The sequence below is a fragment of the Podarcis gaigeae genome (assembly GCF_964106915.1).
Source record: "Podarcis gaigeae genome assembly, chromosome: 13".
NCBI lineage: Eukaryota > Metazoa > Chordata > Lepidosauria > Squamata > Lacertidae > Podarcis > Podarcis gaigeae.
Window position 1 is genome coordinate 1,158,575 of NC_139689.1, and position 20,493 is coordinate 1,179,067.

The following is a 20,493-nucleotide window of genomic DNA, read 5'->3' on the forward strand; positions in this document are numbered from 1 at the left end:
AGAATTGTAAAGTTGGGATTGTAGGGATGTGAATAGATGCTGAGAGAGCATTAGAGATTCTCCTTCCTTATTTGAGAGTTCAGCAGACAGCATCCCTTTGCAACTTAGAGAGGCAAGTTTTAGGCCAGGGGTCAGCGAACCTTTTTCAGCCGTGGGCCGGTCCACTGTCCCTCAGACCTTGTGGGGGGCCAGACTATATTTTTTTGGGGGGAAATAATGAACAAATTCCTCCCCCCCAATAATTTTTTTTAATTTCCTTTAACATACAGTTGTAATACACATATATCACATAGTAATTACCTTAGCTCTGCTGAGCTCATGACTTCCCTCCACCCCTTCAACGAGTATCTTATATTTCCTTATATCGCGTATTCTATTTATTTAACTTTATATCTGCCATATGTTGTAAGTGTTATTCCAGTCCTGCCAGTGTTTTTAAGGTTTTAGAATTATCTTTTAAGTACACCATAAGTTTACTCCAACTTCCTTGAAACTTCTGTTCATCCTGGTCTCAAATTCTTCCCGTCAATCTGGCTAGTTCTGTGTTACGCAGAATAATGAACAAATTCCTTTGCCCCACAAATAACACAGAGATGCATTTTAAATAAAAGGACACCTTCTACTCATGTAAAAACATGCTGATTCCCGGACCGTCCGTGGGCCAGATTGAGAAGGCAATTGGGCCTGTTATGTACTGAAGTTCTCACCCTGGGCCAGCAGGGGGATACTGTAGATAGTTATGCAAATGAAGGGTTGAAAGTGACGTTCAGTGATTGGATAGTTTTAGAAAGTTGCTACAGTAACGTTGTACTGGAGCTCTTTATAAGCAGGCTGACTCAACCCTTCAGTTCTGTTCTGTTCTGGCCTCTGAATAAACAAGAGCTGTTTGAAGAATCACTGTGTCGTCTGATATGTTCACCCACAACTTAACAGGGCCGGATCCAGCCCCTGGGCCTTAGGTTGCCTACCCCTGCACTAAACTTATGAACTGAATGTTGAAATACAATTCTCCTCACCCCAACCTCCCTCCGCTCAGCTTCCTCTGCCTCCCCTCTCCTCCCCAAGCCAACATCTGGTGCCGGGAGCTTTTTCCTTTGGACATAGAATCACAGTTGTAGAGTTGGAAGGGACCCCCAAAGGACATCCAGTCTGGCCCCCTGCCTTACAGGAATCTCAGCTGAAGAATCCCTGACAGAGGGTCACCGACCTCTGCTTAAAAACCTCCAAGGAAAGGTCCTGTGCCTTTGATGTTTTACTGAGCAACCTGAAGCCGTCAGGGCTGGCATCTCACAGCCTGGTGGCCCTCCAGATGTTTTGGGCTGCCGATCCTGTCAGCGCTAGCCAGCACATCTGTTACACTGTGGAACTCCCTGCTGTGGGAGACAGTGATGCCAACTGTTAACGGAGAAATCTGAGGACCCCCTTGGACAAAAAACAAGGACCCCAACCAGGAATCCCAGAGCAAAACAGCAGCCAGTAGGCTTGGTCTTGATTGAAGACTGTCACGACTGGACTCCCACCCGCCACCAGGTGGAACAAGATGGAAGCCCCGAACAAAAGAGAACCCAAACTTTTATTAGCTGCTCATCCCCATGTTACACCCCTCCTAAACTACATCACTCATACATCACGTTTACATCATGAAAGGGGAGGTCAGGTGGCAGTAATCTGAGCATCCTGGACCCTGCCCCATGGTTCCCCTTGCCCTCCACCAAACACCCACCAAGTGGAACAAAAGAGATCTTTACATTTCCCTGTTTCCCAGCCAAGTTCATCCCACCCTTTTGTCTTCCTCTGGGCTTGTTCTTTCTGGAATGGCTACCTGTCTGGCACTCAGGTATCAGCAGGGGCGCCGACTTATAAAAAATATTGGGGGGGCCCATACCGGGGTCCTGCCCCGGGAAGTTTTCTAAATTTTAGATGAAAATTAGTGAGTTTTAAAGTTTTTTAAAAGTATTTTAGAGTCATATGATCAACATTAGAACCCCGAAAACTCGACTCTCTATAACTGCACACTCCGGGAAACTTGACAAGCCTGAAACACTTTTTGGCTTTGAAAAAAGAAACAAAACATAAACACACACGGTATTTTCGTAAAAAGCTAATTTAATTTACAGTAACAATTATGCTTATAGACTATTACAGAGCAGTGAATATATAGCTCTGAAAAGACTGAAATGATATTTAAATAAATCCTAAACTATCATTAAAAGAATAAAACATAAAATATTGCTGTCGCACAGTAACAGCACTTTGATTAATAAGTGAAATAGCTAATTTAAGCTTACTTTGAATAAGGCTGAGGGTTCATTAAATAAAAATAATATCTCAAAGTTAATGCTTTAATACAGTTAATAAAGTTAATACAGTATGCCTAATACTGTATGTAAATACTGTAATACTGTATGTAAATAACGGGCTTTAATTGGGTCTTACACCCTAAAAATATTTAAGTATTTGAAAATAACTAATACAGTACTATAGTAATATAGAAATACAGTACTAAACTAGTACTAATATTTCAAAACTGAAAATTTAACATTCTGTATGTATTTAATTCTCTATTTTATAAAGATTTTTAATATCTGACAGTGAGTTTGGAGTAGCCCAATGCAAAAATCCTGAGGATCCATGTGTATCCGTGCTTTGTAACCACGTTTTTGCACCACTGTGACCCTAGGCAACAGTGGGTGCGTGATTTTTTTGGTGCAAGATGTAGCCATGGACATGCTATGTGATCTGATGGTGAATTTGGGGTGACCCAATGCAAAAATCCTGAGGATCCATGTGGATCCGTGCTTTGTAACCACGTTTTTGCACCATTGTGGCCCCAGGCCACAGTGGGTGCGTGATTTTTTTGGTGCAGGCTGTAGCCATGGACATGTAATATGATCTGATGGTGAATTTGGGGTGACCCAATGCAAAAATCCTGAGGATCCATGTGGATCTGTGCTTTGTCACCACGTTTTAAATGGGGAGGGAAGGAAAAACACAGAAGGGACAAGAAGCACAAGAGGGGTGTGCGGAGAAGCAGCTGGCTAAGAATGCAGGGGAGGAGTTTAACGGGGTGGGGGGGGGAGGAAAGGAAGGCAAAAGTCCCCCCCCCCAAGCCAGCCCTCTCTCTGTCTCTCCCACCTACAGATAGGTAGCCGTGTTGGTCTGCCATAGTCAAAACAAAAAAATTTTTCCTTCCAGTAGCACCTGCATGTTTTTCGGCTGCCTGCAAGTCCCTAGAGCACGGAGAGGAGGAGGTGGTGGGCTGGAGCCTACACGCAGTGTGACTAGGAAAGAATTAGAAGGAAGGACTCGATCCTTTCCTTAACCCTCTGCTTGCCAGGAGGGCAGGGGATTCCCTGCTCTTTGTTGAGTTTGAGCAAACGCAGCAACAGAAGCGGGTGGGCAGTAAGACCCTGAGGCAGAATGCAGGAAAGCAGCAGCTTCTGCCTTCCCTCCGCCCGACCGCCCAATCTTATTTTTGCCTGATTTTTGCCCCTGCGCTCCGGCTCCGGGGACCACACATTCGCTCAATAACATGCACAGACATTTTCCCTTACTTTTTAGGAGAAAAAATCTGCGTGTTATAGAGCGAAATTTACGGTAATAATTTTCTTAAATTATTGGGGGGGCAGAGCCCCCCCAAACGAATCTTTGAGGGGGCTCGGGCCCCCTCAGGCCCCATGGAGTCGGCGCCTATGTGTATCAGGAGGCCAGGGATTATCCCTCAGGCAGAGTTCACAAGGAGATGGTAAATACTTTTTCCTTGCCTGTTTATGACCTCCGGGGTTTCCTAAAAGCATTTCTCCTTGTTTCCTATTTTATTTACTCTGAACTACTATGCATGCTCAAGTAGGAAATCGTTTCTTTGTAGTTAACAGGATTTCTTCTGATCTGACTTTGTCCTGCGAGGGGTTTTCTGAAATGCTCAGAGGAAATCTGATTGGTTCTTACGGACACTGTGTAAAAAGTTCTTTTGTGAATAAAACGACCTGGGCCGAGGGGTGGAGAAGGAATTATTATTATACGCACCCCTCCCAGAGTCTTGCTGGTCAAGCCTCCTGTGTATTCTATTAATCGGGGTCCAATCCTTCCTTGCTTTGGGAATGCAACAGAAATCAATGACAACAAGCAGCACGGCTTCTTCTTGAGCAGAAGGACAGCGGTCCTTGCGTGTGTGCTTACAGGTCTCTGCCGCGGCACAGAAAAGCCTCGCTTCACATGCCCCTGTTACTGCTGGGATCGGATTGCAGCCATCAGCAGTCTTACTCTCCTGTAAGCGCCATGGATCTGGGCCCGAAACTATGTTGTTGGGATACTGCCGGGGAGAAGGGGGCATCAGGCAGGCCCCCAGCTTGCTCCAGACGATCACCGGTCTCCCGTGGAACAGCATCGGTCAGCCAGAGACATGAGCCTCAGATACGCTTAGAGACTTGTGCACACTCTATCAGCAGAGTGTGTAAACCATCACACAGCGGATGAGGCGGACGGAGGAAGTTTTAAGCATTATTTACAGCATTTATTCATCATAGTTCAGGAACAAAGGAAAACATGTCTGCATCCCTTCGTCTCCGGCAAAAGAGCAGTATAGCAAAAGCAACACACAACAGAAGTTCCCAGCAGACTGTGCTGGAAGTAAACAGGCATGTGATACACAAATATCATGCCCGTACCCTTTTGGTGGAATGGAATTATATCCTAACATGCCCACCCCTAGGCGGGCACCCAATGCACTCCCTGGCGACCACAAAGGGCTCCTCAGCCGAGCTCACAGAGCCAGGAGGTCGGAGCTGGTGGAGGTCTCCACGAGGATGGAGCCCGGGGGACAGGAAGGGGGTCCCCCTTGCAGCCGCAGCACCTGCCCACTGCCGGCGTCCGGGGGGCTCTCCACAGCCAAGACTTTGACGTACCCCAGCCGGGTGCTGCGCAGGAACCGCCTGGCCCACACCTGTGGAGCGGGGAACAAAAAGAGAGGAATGTGAGATGGCACATTAAGAAAAGTTATGGAAAACAGATTTGTAATTTACGGCGTGTTGTGAATTGAAAGAAAATTACTTCCACATACGTAACCCTCTGGCTTGGTAAATACTATCTTTCCTTGCCATCCTTCCTTTCCTGTTTACTGCCTGTTTATGACCTCTGGGAGGGACGCAGGTGGCGCTGCGGGTTAAACCACAGAGCCTAGGACTTGCCAATCGGAAGGTTGGCGGTTCGAATCCCCGCGACGGGGTGAGCTCCCGCTGCTTGGTCCCTGCTCCTGCCAACCTAGCAGTTCAAAAGCACGTCAAAGTGCAAGTAGATAAAAAGGTATCGCTCCAGCGGGAAGGTAAACGGCGTTTCCGTGCACTGCTCTGGTTCGCCAGAAGCAGCTTAGTCCCGCTGGCCACATGACCCAGAAGCTGTCTATGGACAAACGCCGGCTCCCTCGGCCAATAAAGTGAGATGAGCGCCGCAACCCCAGAGTCGGCCACGACTGGACCTAATGGTCAGGGGTCCCTTTACCTTTACCTATGACCTCTGGGGTTTGCTAAATGCATTCCTCCATCATTCCTGTTTTATTTACCCAAAACGTATGCACACTCAAATTAGTTCTTTGTAGTTTTAACTTGGTAGGTTTTTTTTTAAAATGCTCAGAGAACATCTGACTGGTTCTTACAAGTGCTGTGTTAAATGTTCTTTTGTTAATAAAAGGGACCTGGGCGAGGTTGGGACAGATTATTACTGGCACTTCCTCCCAGAGTCTTGCTGGCCAAGCCTCGTGTGTATTGTATTAACCCAGGTCCAATCCTTCCTTTGCCTTCAGAACGTAACAGTAATAATACTACTAATAATAATAATTTATTATTTGTACCCCGCCCATCTGGCTGGGTTTCCCCAGCCACTCTGGGCGGCTTCCAACAAAGATGAAAAATACACTAAAATGTCACATATTAAAAACTTCCCTGAACAGGGCTGCCTTCAGATGTCTTCTGAATGTCAGGTAGTTTTTTCCCCCTCTTTGACATCTGGTGGGAGGGCGTTCCACAGGGCGGGAGCCACCACCGAGAAGGCCCTCTGTCTGGTTCCTTGTAACCTCACTTCTCGCAGGGAGGGAACCGCCAGAAGGCCCTCAGTGTCCGGGCAGAACGATGGGGGTGGAGACGCTCCTTCAGGTATTCTGGGCCTTTGAGGCCGTTTAGGACTTTCAAGGTCAGCACCAACACTTTGAATTGTGCTCGGAAACGTCCTGGAAGCCAATGTAGGTCTTTCAGGACTGGTGTTATATGGTCTCAGGTGGGAGATCATGCTGCTGCCCGTGTGTCCCCCCCCCCCCAATTCCACCCACCTCGATGCGGATGGGCTTCCGCGGGCGCCGGCGGCAGAAGACGGCCTTGAAGTTGAAGTCTGGGCTGGAGGTGGCCTTGTGGAGGCAGGATCGCACCGCCTGCCCTTCGGAGCAGACCTTGACGTAGACATCTGGGGCTGGAGAGAGAGGAGGGGGACACACACCCCAGTCATTTGCCCCCAGGCCTCTTGTGGGACCCCTCTCCCGGGACCTAGGCCTTCCTCAAGAGCCCCTCCCTCACCAGCAACCCCCCTGGGCAAAGGTAGACTATCCCTGAATGTGGAGGCTCTGCAAGACAGCTCACAGCTGCTGGCAGGCCTCTCCTGCCGCCTCCCCCTTGAATTCACCCTGTGCCTTTTGGCAAGGCATTTGGGAGAGGGGAGTGTCTTTCTGCAGAATGACAGAACTGCAGAGTTGGGAGGAACCCTCAGGGGTCATCTAGCCCAACCCGCTGCAATGCAGGAGTCGTCGCAAGCTCACCTTTGCTGGAGTTGGGGAGTGCCAGCCCCACGGCCCGATGGACACAAACGGAGGTGATGAGCTGGTGGGATCCGGAGCAGCAGCTGCAGCGGGGAGGTGGGGGGTCATTGCGGTTGACGGCCCTGGGGGGCGCAGAGAGGGAGGGAAAGAAGTGTACTTTTATTCTAATATAATCAGGGCGGCTAACACCAATAAAATTACAGTAAAAACATAATAGGAAAAAAACAACCAATTTAAAATACAGGTTAAAATGCAATTTAAATATGGGGGGAAATAGCATTACAGGAACATAGATCTGTATGGGTCTCCCAGGGGTCACCCAGTCCACCCCCTGTAATCCCTGCTTAGGGCCCCTTCGTCCAAAGACCACCCACCCAACTCCCCTGTGAACTGCATTTTGCCAACAACACCAGGAACCAGAGCTCTGCGAGGGGCACGTGAGCTCCCAGGAACTTTTTCTTTGGGGGGGGGTGCTTTCAAATTAAATACACAGCCAAGGAGAGAAGCCCCACCAGCCTCTGTCTTTACGTTATCAGACAACCAGCTCCATCTGTAGAGAGGGAAAGGCACTCTGCCCATGCCCAGAGGAACACTTGTCACCATCGTGAAATCTCAAGTTGCCAAGCTGAAAGGGGCTGCTGCGAAGAGACCCATCAGGCGAGGCGGATGCACTCTGCAGATGCTCAGAGGCAGAGGGAGACTGGGATTCGAGGGGCCCTGCTCACCGCAGCCTGGCTGGGCGCTCGCTGTAGATGCGCAGGAGGAAGGCGCTGCTTTGGCCGGGGTCGAAGGTTGTGGGCAGGAGGGCGTAGCGGCCCCCGGGCACCTCCGCCCGGAGCAAGACGCTGCGGGAGTTGATGTAGGTGGAGCCGGCCGTTCGGGGCGGGATGCGGTGCAGGCGCCAAGTCCGGTTCTGCTCCACCTGCGAGGAAGGGAATTACATGGGATGGGGAGGGGACCCCAGAGGTCATCCAGCCCAACCCCGGAAAGGCAGGAATCGCCGCTCGAGAATCCCTGGGGGGTGGCCAGCCGGCCTCTGCTCAAAGGCCTCCGTTGGGGTAGATGAGTCTTGGGGGTCCCTTCAAATTGCAGCGCCAACGCCCCCCTCCTCAGCCCCTCCCCTGCCAGGTCAGGCAAGGCCTCCCCCCTAGGGCAGTTCATTAAAAGCTTTGTTTTGAAAATTTCTTCTCCAAAGGTCTTATCTTACCACACTAGGGATTGTGTAGCTATTTCATGCATATCAGTTAATATCTTGACCGTCCTCTATGAAAATAGCTGTTTACTTGGCCGTTTTCCCATGTTGTGAAGGATGAAATTTCAATTCAGCAGAGCAGGGTCAAGATATTGCCATATTTTTTGCTCCATAAGATGCACCTGACCATAAGACGCACCTAGTTTTTAGAGGAGGAAAATAAGAAAAAAAATATTCTGAACGAAACAGTGGGTGTATGATTTTTGTGGTTCATGCTGTGGCCACAGACATGTGATCTGATGTTGAATTTGGGGTAGCCCAATGCAAAACTCCTGAGGATCCATGTGGTCTCGTGCTTTGTAACCACGTTTTTGTGCCATTGCAGCCCCACGAAACAGTGTGTGTGCGATTTTTTTGGTGCAGGCTGTAGCCATGGACATGCTATGTGATCTGATGGTGAATTTGGGGTGACCCAATGCAAAAATCCTGAGGATCCATGGCCTTTTACCTCCCTCCTCCCAGGCAGTCTCCGCGTCCCTTATCTCCCTCCCAAGCGCTTGCCGATCAGCTGCTTCCTTTCAACACTCCCTTCCCTCTTGTTTGCATTAGTGACTTTTCCTTAGCTGGAGCAGTTTTTTGCTCCTCCTTTTCTTCTAATTTCTCTCCTCATTGCTTGTTTTAGTCTTCCTGTCTCCTCTCCTTTCAAGTTTGCTGTCTTTACCTCCCCCTCCCAGGCAGCCTCCTTTATCTCTAGCCTCCCTTATCTCTCTCCCGATAGCTTGCCGATCAGCTGCTTCCTTTCAACACCCACTTCCCTCTTTTTTAAAAAAGAGCATGATCTGCTTTTTGCCCCTGGGCAATTCGGCACCAGGGACCACGCATTCACTCCATAAGACGCACAGGCATTTCCCCTTGCTTTTTAGGAGGAAAAAAGTGCATCTTATGGAGCGAAAAATCCGGTAACTGATATGCTTGAAATTTCAGATATAGCTATATAATCCCTAGTGTAGCAAGATAAGACCTTTGGAGAAGGCATTTTCAAAAAAAGAGTTTTTTATGAACCGCCCTACTCTCCCCCGCACCCAGAGCTTCCTGCACCTCCCAAGCCCCCCCCCCCCCCCCGCAGAACAAGGTGCTTGGACTCACGCTGAAGAGCTCGAAGCCAATGGGGAGGTTGTGCCCCCCAGAGCCGGACCCCCGGAGCTGACGGGTGTCTTCCTGCTGCAATGAGATCAGGACCGAGTCTCGAACCCCAGACACGTCGAAGAAGAACTGGGGGGAGAAGAGAGAAAACGTCAGCCTATTGTTTTGACTGCTTATATGGTATACACACACACACACACACACACACACACACACACATATATTTGTTCTTGTTCTTATTTTTATTATGTACCATACAGGGGTACCTCTGGTTGCAGACACGATCCATTCCGGGGTGCCTTTTGCACCCTGTAAAGTCCGTAACCAGAGCGGCACTTCTGCGCATGTGCAAAGCGCAATAGAGCACTTCTGCACATACGTGAACCACGCAGAACGCTTCTGTGGCGAAACACTGAAATAAACACATCCGGGTTTACCATGTTCTTAACCTGAAAAAAATGCAATATGAAGCATTCGCAAGAAGAGGTATGATTGTATAGGCCTGACTATAAGCCTCACCTTTTTTTTCCTTCCAAATTCCAACCATGAAAAGTTAAAATGTGTCTTAAATTCACAAACTTAAAAAACTGGCTTTTACGATATCGTTGCTGAAACAGATATATGGTAAAAGGGAACAGGTGTGAGTGCCTGCAGAATTTTAAGGGAGCGGCTTATATTCCGGTATTGTCTTTTTTTCTCCCCGCCCCCCCGCCTTGAATTTTGAAGGTGCAGCTTATATTCGGGCTAATACGGTATTTTGTGTTTTTTATCTTGCATTTTTATGCTGTGCACCTCCCTGAGATCTACGGATGGAGGGCAGTATAGAAATTTAATAAATCAATAAATTTACATAATCGAACTGCAGAATTGGGAGCGACCCCAGTGGTCATCTAGTCCAACCCGCCTTGCAATGCAGGAATCGCAGCAAAAATGGAAAAGCAAGGGCATTTAAAGCAAAAGAAATAAAACACTAAAAAGATGAGAACTCAGCCTGCCGCCCTTATTCTCAGCTTGCAAACCGAAACTGATGAGGTTTTTGAAATACGCGGTCCCAGAACATCCTTCACTTCCCCCCAATCACCTGGGGGTTCTCCAGGAAGGTGTCCCGGTGGTTGAGGCAGCCCCCTGCCCGCCTCTTCTGGGGGTCCCACTCCCCAAACTGCAGATCCTCCACCCAGCTCCTCCGGCAGCTCAGCCTCGCCGTGTTCATGCGGCGGCAGATGACGACGTCTGTGAAATGGGCGCAGAAGTCCTCAAAGCTCATCCTGCCGGGAAAGTCAGGGAGACGGGGAAGAAGAGTCAGGCTGGGACTGGTGAGGTCGGAAATATTCTCCTTCAACCTTCCTGTACATGTGTGTGGCTTGGCTCACTTACTCGAGCCACCTGGAGCTCCTTAGACACACTCTCTCAATGAAGCAAAGAGAGCGAAAGATTACAAAACATTGGGGTGTGTAGACTTTGCAGCTTATTTTTTTAGTTGCAATTTAGTGAATATTGCTTCAGAGATTAAAACACCTTATTGGTTTGCTAATCAGATGGTGTGTCATGCTCCAATTGTGACGTCCAGCTATATTTTAGTTTGCTGGTTTGCTAATATAGTGTTTTATCGGTTGCAATTACTGACATTGTGCGGTTATTTGTTGCTTGTGAGCTGCTCTGGGACTCATTTGAACCGGAACAGAAATACTGTCCGTCAGTCAATCCATCCATCCATCCATCCATCCATCCATCCATCAGCTGTCAGAGTCTGGTCTTGCCAGACTGGGAGTGGGGCTGCGGGGGCTGCCCCATGGAGAGGGAAAGAGGGGCCAGCCTGCTTTGGGGTCTTTCCACATCCTAGAGCAGGCAGAGGCAAACTCAGCCCTCCAGATGTTTGGGACTACAACTCCCATCATCCCTAGCTAACAGGACCAGTGGTCAGGGATGATGGGAATTGTAGTCCCAAACATCTGGAGGGCCGGAGTTTGCCTCTGCCTGTCCTAGAGACCCGCAGCCAACCCCTAAAATGGAGCCTTGCAGGATCGGACCCCAAGTTGCACCACAATCACAGAGAGACCAATGGAGACCCCCCCCAACCCCCCCAAACTTACCAGAATTCGCCATCGTCCCGGACGGTCACCCCCATTTGCTTCCGGTTTCTCTGGCTCACCTTCTGCCATTCTGGGGACCTGTGAAGGGGGGGGAAGGTTTTAAGTGAGACCCTCCGCCCCTCGAGCAGGACCCTCTCTAACAGCCCCCCGGAGCCCACCCTGTCTCCTTTCCCCTCCAGGGGGAGCCCACCACATTGCATTGTAGCGGGTTGGGCTGGATGACCTTTGGGTTCCCCTTCCCGCTCTACATTCTAGGATTCGTTGGAGGTTTTTAAGCAGAGATCAGGCGACCATCTCTTTAGGGATTATTCAGCTGCGATTCTTGCCTTGTGGGGGTTGGACTAGATGACCGCTGGGGTCCCCTATCTCTACAGTCCTATTATTCTGTGACTAAGGGGGCTGACTGCTCCCCCCAGAATCTTGCATTGTGGGGGCTGGACTAGATGACCACTGGTGCCCCCTCCTATCTCTACATACCCATTATTCTGCGACTAAGGGGGCTGACTTCTCCCCTTGACTCCTGCATTGAGGGGTTGGAGTAGATGACCACTGGTGCCCCCTCCTGTCTCTACAGGTCCATAATTCTGTGACTAAGGGGGCTGACTGCTCCCCCTGGGCCCCTTCTGCCCCCCCCAATACTGCCTTCCCGCGCCTCCCCCCCCCTTACTTGTCGCTCCAGGCCCCGTTCCATTCCACCGTCCCCCAGGGGTTCCGCATGCGAATCAGCTGCAGTTTCTTGACCTTGAACAGCTCCAGGAGGTTCCTCCTGCGCAGGTGGACAGTCCGGACCGCTGTGACCCCGTAGGCGTGGCCCCGGACCAGGCCGCAGGGCAGCTCGGCCTCGGGCCCCTCGCCAGGGAGGGACTATGGGGGGGACACACAAGACACACAGATTCAGAGAACGGCCATGCAACACTAAGAACACCACGTGGTGGTCTTGCAGGAAGGTTAAGGCTTCCTGGGAAATGATATACAATGAAACGAAAAAGATGTTCAAAATAACATTTGTAAAAAAAACCCCAAAGCCTTTCTCTTGGGAATTATAGGAACAGAACTACCTAAATTGTACAGAAACTTATTCATGTCTGCACCTACAGTGGCAAGAATGTTATTTTCTATCGTATGGGGTGGTCTTGCAGTAAAGTTAAAGCTTACTGGGAAACGATATACAATGAATTGAAAAAGATGTTTAAAGCAACATTTGTTTAAAAACAAACAAAACCCGGAAGCTTTTCATCTGGGAATTATAGGGGTAGAACCACCTAAACTGTATAGAAACTTATTTATGTCTGCAACTACAGCGGCAAGAATGTTATTTGCCCAAAAAGGGAAAGGAGAAGAAGTCTCAGCAAAAGTCTCAACAAAAACTTATGGAATATGCCAAAATGGCGAAACTTACTGGAAGAATAAGAAATCTAGATAACGAACTTTTTTATAAAAGAGTGGAAATGGTTTATTGAATTATTTACAGGTAAATTGCAAACAGATAAAAAAACACACTGGCAGGATTACTGTAATAACCTGCAGTTAAAGGTAAAGGTAAAGGGACTTCTGACCATTAGGTCCAGTCGTGACCAACTCTGGGGTTGCGGCGCTCATCTCACTTTACTGGCCGAGGGAGCCGGCGTACAGCTTCCGGGTCATGTGGCCAGCAGGACTAAGCCGCACGGAAACGCCGTTTACCTTCCCGCCGGAGCGGTACCTATTTATCTACTTGCACTTTGACGTGCTTTCGAACTGCTAGGTGGGCAGGAGCAGGGACCGAGCAACGGGAGCTCACCCCATTGGGGGGATTCAAACCGCCGACCTTCTGATCGGCAAGTCCTAGGCTCTGTGGTTTAACCCACAGCGCCACCCACGTCCCACCACCTGCAGTTACGTAAGAGTAAATATTGGAAGAAGATAAACGAGCGAGTTAAGTGAATTTGGATATGCAGAAGATGTTAAAAAATAAATTTAAGGAGCCGCAGAAAGAGGGGGAAGGAAGTCAGGTTCTGAAATGTCAAAAGGATTGTAAAAGCAGTGAAATGTATATGTCTGAAAAGCAGAAATAAAAGGGGGGGGGAGAGACAAAGAACGCCGGCCCTGTGGCCCAACCAGACCACAACTGAAGCACACAGATACCCCCAGTTTATTACTGATTTCTTATTTATTTATTGCAAGCCTTCGCAGCAGCAGCGGGTGCTGAGCTTCTCTATTTACTTATAATGCCAGCTTAATCTTTATTTAATTTATTTATTGCACTGATATCCCAACCCTTTCCCTCTCTCTCTCTCTCTCTCTCCCTTTCCTCATTCAATCCCCACAACAGCCCTGCGAGGAAAGCCAAGAGGCAGAGTCTGGCCTTCAGGGTCACACCCAGAGAGCGCCGGGGTTATTCGAACGCTGGTCTCTTTCGGCGCTCTAACCACTGCGCCGCGCTGCCTCTCCTTCACCTCGGCCTCTTTTCTCACCCGGATGGAGCAGCTGATGAGAGCCGCTCGGGCGTGGGCTTTCTTCAGCTGCTGGAAGAGCTCCTTCCGCTTCTCGGGGTCTGTGCCAAAGCCCCCCTCGTCCAGCGCCAGGGGCTCCGAAATGCCCCCCGAAAAGTCCACCAGCGCCTCGGCCGTGTTGCCGCCCTCCAGGGCCTCATAGCACCCATTCAGCCTGGGGAGGAGAGGGGGGAAAGGGTGGGTGGGCCGGAATGCTGAAGTTGGGGCTGGGGTGTGCTGGTCACTCCCCAATGACCGGTCTTCTGGGCAAAGGAACAAGGCTCATCCTCAGAGCAGGTGCTCTAACCATTCGACCACACAGCCCTGGGGGGGATTACCGCCAGCCAGCTGCCCCAATGGAGAGTCTGTCAGGAGGAGGGCCTGAGCACCCCAGCCGCCCTCCCCACACTTGCGAAGCCCATTATTGACATTTATTATGACTGAAAGCAGACTTTAACTTCCTTTTCCTTCGGTGATGGAATCCCTGTTTGGGGACTTCCCTGTCTTTTCTGGCCCACGTAGAACCAGTCTGGAGAGTTGGCCTTTGTGAAGATTTGCCGTTTTCTGCCCCCAAACAGTTTTCTATCTGGGCTTCCACTGAAATGAGGCTGCATTTTAAGTAGTATTTTAATCTTGTTTTTAAGTTGCATTTTAATCAATTGTTTTTATACCTGGTGTTAGCCGCCCTGAGCCCGATCTTGGCCAGGGAGGGCGGGGTTTAAATAAAATTAAATAATAATATCTGGCAAAAAATAATGGTTGATAGGAAATAGAATACAGTGGTGCCTCGCAAGGGAAAGGGCAGAAAAAAGCGAGAAAAAAACGCGGGAACTCGCAAGATTTTTTCGTCTTGCGAAGCAACCCCATAGAGAAATTCGTTTAGCGAAGCGCCTCCAAAAACGGAAAACCCTTTCGTCTAGCGGATTTTTCGTCTTGCGAGGCGTTTGTCTTGCGGGGCACCACTGTAGCTGAATATTAATTTGAGCGAATATATTAGTATATTTAGCTAGCAGATGGAAAATCAGAAGCCATTTCATCTTTTTCTATGTTTCCTTTCCTTTTACTTTCCCCTTCTCCAGTTCATTTTTCTAGATTAGATTTTATTTTTTTTAAGTACTCTGGAATATTATAAAAAGAGCTACATGACATCTGACGGCTTTCCGTCAGGGGTTCTTGAGTCGCGATTCCTGCGTTGCGACTACGGAACTCCCTGCTACAGGAGCCAACCTGGATGCCTTTAAAAAAGGATCACACAAATTCATGGAGGAGGAGGAGAGGGCTATCGATTATTGCTCTGCGTTCACAGGCAGTCAATTCTTCTGAATCCCACTTGCAGGCAATCGCGGGACGGGGGAGCGCTCCTGTGTTCGAATCCTGACCGCAGGCTTCCGCACTGGAGCATCCACTTGGCCACTGTGAGAACAGGGCTAGATGGGCTCCCATTGGCCCGATCCAGCAGCCAATGGGGGCTCTTCAGAAGTTCTAATGGAGCCTCCAGCTGCAGAGGCAGTCTATTTTGTTGGGAAACTTTGTACGTGCAGCTGCTCCCACAGAGTCAATTAAGGTTTGCCAGACAGCCAGAAGGTCATGTGAAGGAGGAAGTCTGCCTGGTGATAACAGAGACATGGAGACAGCTCCCTGATTGGTCAAGCTCTCTCAAGGGAGTGATAATTAATGGCCTACTAACTGGAATGTGTTAGTTCAGTGGTTCAGTGTGTCAGTGAGTGTAGAGTTGTGAGTCGTGTCAGAGAGAGCTAGCAAAAGATCCGTGTTCTGCTCCTGTAAATAGGTAAAGGCGAAGGGACCCCTGACCATTAGTTCCAGTCGTCACCAACTCTGGGGTTGCGGCGCTCATCTCGCTTTATTGGCCAGGGGAGCCAGCGTACAGCTTCTGGGTCATGTGGCCAGCAGGACTAAGCCGCTTCTGGCAAAACCGGAGCAGCGCACGGAAACGCCGTTTACCTTCCCGCTGGAGCAGTACCTATTTATCTACTTGCACTTTGAGGTGCTTTCGAACTGCTAGGTTGGCAGGAGCTGAGACCGAGCAACGGGAGCTCACCCCGTCGTGGGGATTTGAACCACCAACCTTCTGATCGGCAAGTCCTAGGCTCTGTGGTTTAACCCACAGCGCCACCCGCGTCCTGGTGTTCCTGTAAACAGTCCGCTGTATATAATAAACACCTAACTACAAGTTCCTGGTTCCTGCTTCGTCTATCCTGTCTCCAGCCAAGTCGCCAATTGCTTCCGTGGATTCTGCGTTGACTCTGCTAGGTCTGGCTGAGCTCCTGCAACGAGTCGGAAAGTTGCAAAATACCAATAGCTTTTGCCCATATATCTCGCTCCCTAGGTTCTTGGGGTCCCTTGGCTATTTTGAGGCCAGGATGCTGAACCAGCTGGCCTGATCCAGTAGCAGGTCTCTCCTTACGCCCTTGAGAAGACCCCCACCCAATTCCCCCGCCATTTTGCCCCACCCACTTGGCGTAGGCCTTCTCCAGGAGGGCGCTCCAGAACTCGCGGGGCTCGGCCGAGCGGCAGAAGAGGAGCTGTCCCTGGCGGCAGGGCAGCCGGTCGTCCACCACAACCTCCGTCCAGCTGCCCCAGCGCCAGAAGCGGAAGCGGAAGATGCCGCTGTAGGCGTGGGGCCGGCCAGGGTCCCAATCCTGCTCCCGGGGGTTGGGGATGACCTGAGGAAAGAGAAGCAGGAAGGGCTTTGGACTCGGCAGGAGGAGGTCAAAGAAAAAGGCCGAGATACAAACTCGGCAGATCAGGGGAATGCTGAGGACATAGTTTATCTTGATTTCAGGAGGGCTTTTGACAAAGTCCCCCAGGATATTCTCGTGAGGAAGCTGGTAAAATGGGGGTGCGGCGAGGTAACTGTTAGGTGGATTTGTAGCTGGCTGACTGACCGAACCCTGAATGGATCCTCATAACTTTGCACATGCCCAGAGGCACTCAAAGAAGCCAGAATCAAGGCTAGGTTCTGGGTTGGTTTGTTTTTTTTTAAAAAAAACAGAGACTTTTTTTCTCTTTCTTTTTTCTTTTCTTCTCTTTTTTTATATATTTGTGCTTATCTGAAATATATACATATGTATGCATTTGCAATATTTAGCTTATATTTTTTAATAATTATGTTAAATAAATTAATTTTGAAAAATAAAAAGAGAGAGACTGGATTCTGTTTGGGCGCAGCAGGCCTGGCACCCGGACACCCCTCAGAGGCCAGCCCTCTGGACAGGGCTGCACCTCTCTTTCGGGCACTCTGCACATGCCCAGGGGCACCCTGGCCTGAACCAACCAGCCCCGGTTCACATCAGGGCTCAATCCCGCTTGCAAACAAGAGAGAGGCTGGTGTCTGCTTGGGCAGAGGGGGGAGAGAAGGGGGGTGGGGTGGGCAGAGGAGGGACCCCTACCTTCTTCCAGATGCTGGGCTCGCTGGCCAGGCAGGAGGCGGCCGCCACAAACCAGCAGTTCCCGAGGCTGCCCTGGTGCAGGTCCCTGGGGCTGATGCCGTCCACAAAGAGCCGGGGGTCAGCGCACAGCTCCTGGCCAAGGGAGGGAGGGATTACACCAAACAAAAGAATATTACCGTGAAAATCCCTGAAACGAGAAGTCATCGAATATAGAATTGAATTAAATAACAAAAATCAAAAAATGAACTAGAATTAAAGAAAGACTTTACGAGATGCCGGCTACAAAACTCGTTTCACTGATCTAATCCGTTTCCTCAAAAGGAAATGAAGAAATTATAAGATTTTAAGTGATATCAAACAAGCTCAAGAGCAGGGCGGGAAACCTCAATGACAAGTTTTAAACATAGCCCTATTTAAGATAACCAAGAAGTGATAAGAAATTGAGGTTTGAAGTTTCAAACAAACTCAAAAAACAGGGCAGAAACTCAAAAAAGTTTTAAACATAGCCCTATTAAGAAATTGAGGTTTTAAGTTTCAAACAGACTCAAACACAGGGCTGAAGCGCTCCTGACTGCTGAGGTCTGCGGCACAAGCAGAAGCCAGAGGCGGCATTGCAGGGAATCAAGACATTGGAAGAGGCACCCAGAGGCATCTAGTCCAACCCTGGCAATGTGGGAAATGATGCTCCTGCCTTCCCCACTTTATATAATAATAATAATAATAATAATAATAATAATAATAATAATAATAATAATAATAATAATTTATTATTTATACCCCGCCCATCTGCCTGGGTTTCCCCAGCCACTCTGGGAGACTTCCAACAGAACACTAAAATACATTAACCTATTAAACATTCAAAGCTTCCCTAAACAGGGCTGACTTCAGGTTCTTCTAAAAGTCTGGTAGTTGTTGTTCTCTTTGACATCTGGTGGGAGGGTGTTCCACAGGGAGGGTGCCACCACCGAGAAGGCCCTCTGCCTGGTTCCCTGTAGCTTGGCTTCTCGCAATGAGGGAACCACCAGAAGGCCCTCAGAGGTGGACCTCAGTGTCTGGGCAGAACGATGCGGGTGGAGATGCTCCTTCAGGTATACTGGACCGAGGCCATTTGGGGCTTTCAAGGTCAGCACCAAAACTTGGAATTGTGCTCAGAAATGTACTGGCAGCCAATGTAGGTCTTTCAAGACCGGTGTTATATGGTCTCGGTGGCCGCCCCCAGTCCCCAGTCTAGCTGCCGCATTTTGGATTAGTTGTCGTTTCCGGGTCACCTTCAAAGGTAGCCCCACATAGAGTGCATTGCAGTAGTCCAAGCGGGAGATAACTAGAGCATTCACCACTCTGGTGAGATGGTCTGTGGGCAGAGAGGGTCTCATCCTGCATACCAGATGGAGCTGATAAACAGCTGCCCTGGACACAGAATTGACTTGCGCCTCCATGGACAGTGGTGAGTCCAGAATGACTCCCAGGCTGCGCACCTGGTCCTTCAGGGGCACAGTTACCCCATTCACGACCAGGGAGTCCATCACACCTGCCCAGGCCCCCACTCTCTCCCACCCACCCCTTTGGGGTCAAGGACACACCCTCCTCTTGGAGGGGACCCCAAGTCTATGGGGGTCTGCCAAGCTGCCATCCATTGGGTACAGTAGGATTCCCCATCCCACCCCAAGACCCCATATTTATGTATTCATTTAATTCCCACCCCACTTTTCCCTCCTAATACAGGGATAGCTCAGTTGGCAGATTCTTAATCTCACATTGGGCAAAGGATTCCTGCATTGCACACGGGGTTGGACTAGAGAGCCTCTGAGGGTCCCTTGAGACTCCACAATTCTGTGATTCCACAGAGTTCAAGGGGGGACTCCTCTTCTCAATAATCCCTGCAACAACCCTGCGAGGGAGGCCAGCCTGAGAGAGGTGGGGAGACCACCCCCCAAGGGAGCTTCACGGGGGCTGTGTGGTGGAATGTGAACCTTGGCCTCTCCAGTGCTCTAACCGCTAGGCGCCCCTGTCTCCTGCTCACCCCAGGGCGCTTCCAGGAGACCCCTTGCAGAGGGTCTCTGCGGTAGAAGAGGGAGGCGTTTGTGGCCGGGAACTCGGGGTCCTCAAAGAGGCTCTGCTGCTGCAGGCAGCGCTTCTTCAGGTGCTGGTAGCGCTGTCCCCGGAAGAACTTCAGCCTGGAAGGCATGGCGACCTGGGGGGGGGGGCACAGTGTAGCACCCTGCTTGTGGTTAACGCTTAGCTGGAATGAAATATTCAACGCAGCAATAGAGAAATTAAAATAATAATTTATTTGTCAGACAAATAAATGAGAGGCACAGTGGTATATGGTTACCAAAGCTCTGCCCATCCTCCTGCCATTCTGGCCAGCACTTATATTTCCTCAACCCAGCCCCCTTGCTCCTCCTTTGGCTGCCTCTGTCCAATCAGCCTGGTTGAAATTCCTATTGGCTGTTTGCTAGAACCAATAATAAAAGATACACCCATTTCCTATTACCTTTTATGGGAGACAAAGAGCTATATTTCCTTCTATCTATAAATGGCAAACAAGTAGCCATATATCTTACATTTGCCTCGACAAAGCACTTTAATTATCAGATCATCTTTTGCCCTATTGCCCTATTGCCCTATTCCAAAATAGATGGCTAAAACAGATGCTCATGGTTTTAAACAGATCTTGGGTTCACATTCTCACACACCATCAATGAAATAAGAATCTAACATAAGAATCTAACATTTCTTACTTTCTAAATCCTTTGCATAATTACATTTAAGCCAACAAAGCTCATACATTAACATAGATAGCTTTTTAGAAGAAAAGGCCTTTTCAAAGTAAAACTCTTCAGTTTACACCCCAGCCAGCTGCTTTTCCCATTAGCTCTTGCCCTTTAACCTTAGGAAAATGTGGCTAGTCTCTAATGGCAGGCGCATGGTATTATTTTCTGTTAAACAATAAATCCTACTATTTACTAACACTTAATTAGTGTTTTTGCAGCTTGATTGTATTCTGTAATATGTAGGGTCAGTGTAACCTTTGCTCTCAGCCTGCAATTCCCTTTTACAACTTTGAGAATTTTGTCTCCTGCTTCTGCTATAAATCAGGGGGGCCCTTGTCCAGGAGGATAAACATCTGCCAAAGTCCTTAGCCAGCTGGTTTTCTGCCTGGCATGAAACATTTGCAAATCTTTAAGCTCATTTTAAAATACAGGCCTTGATCAGATGCCTCAACAGGGCAGGGGGCTGTAGCCCTTGGAGGAGGGACGAGGGACCCTGGGTCAGAATTATGGGGGTAGGGGGGAAATAAAACAAAAACGCAGGTTAGGAGGCAGAATTCCATAGCTAGCATTTGATTGACGTTGGAGTGAGACTGAGTTGAGAAATAAGACTAAGA

General features: G+C 49.2%; 1 protein-coding gene across 1 annotated transcript; it reads right to left on the bottom strand.

Moving 5' to 3' along the window:
- Positions 1-4,491: 4,491 nt before the first annotated feature.
- On the bottom strand, positions 4,492-19,313 carry LOC310828835 (calpain-5-like). Its single transcript, XM_083706761.1, has 12 exons — positions 19,126-19,313; positions 17,106-17,237; positions 16,171-16,379; positions 13,678-13,870; positions 11,892-12,088; positions 11,225-11,302; positions 10,216-10,399; positions 9,138-9,263; positions 7,525-7,721; positions 6,800-6,921; positions 6,320-6,456; positions 4,492-4,942 (listed from the first exon to the last, which is right to left on the bottom strand). Exons 1-12 carry the CDS (start codon positions 19,288-19,290, stop codon positions 4,763-4,765), a joined length of 1,920 nt encoding a protein of 639 aa, XP_083562887.1. The 5' UTR covers positions 19,291-19,313; the 3' UTR covers positions 4,492-4,762.
- Positions 19,314-20,493: the final 1,180 nt, after the last annotated feature.

Coding starts and splice junctions, on each gene's coding strand:
- LOC310828835 (XM_083706761.1), bottom strand. CDS start 19,290: ATGCCTTCCAGGCTGAAGTTCTTCCGGGGACAGCGCTACCAGCACCTG. Junction 10,400..11,224: donor CGGGACGATGGCGAATTCTG/GTAAGTTTGGGG, acceptor CTTTCCCGGCAG/GATGAGCTTTGAGGACTTCT. Junction 7,722..9,137: donor TTGGCTTCGAGCTCTTCAGC/GTGAGTCCAAGC, acceptor CCTTCCTCGCAG/GTGGAGCAGAACCGGACTTG.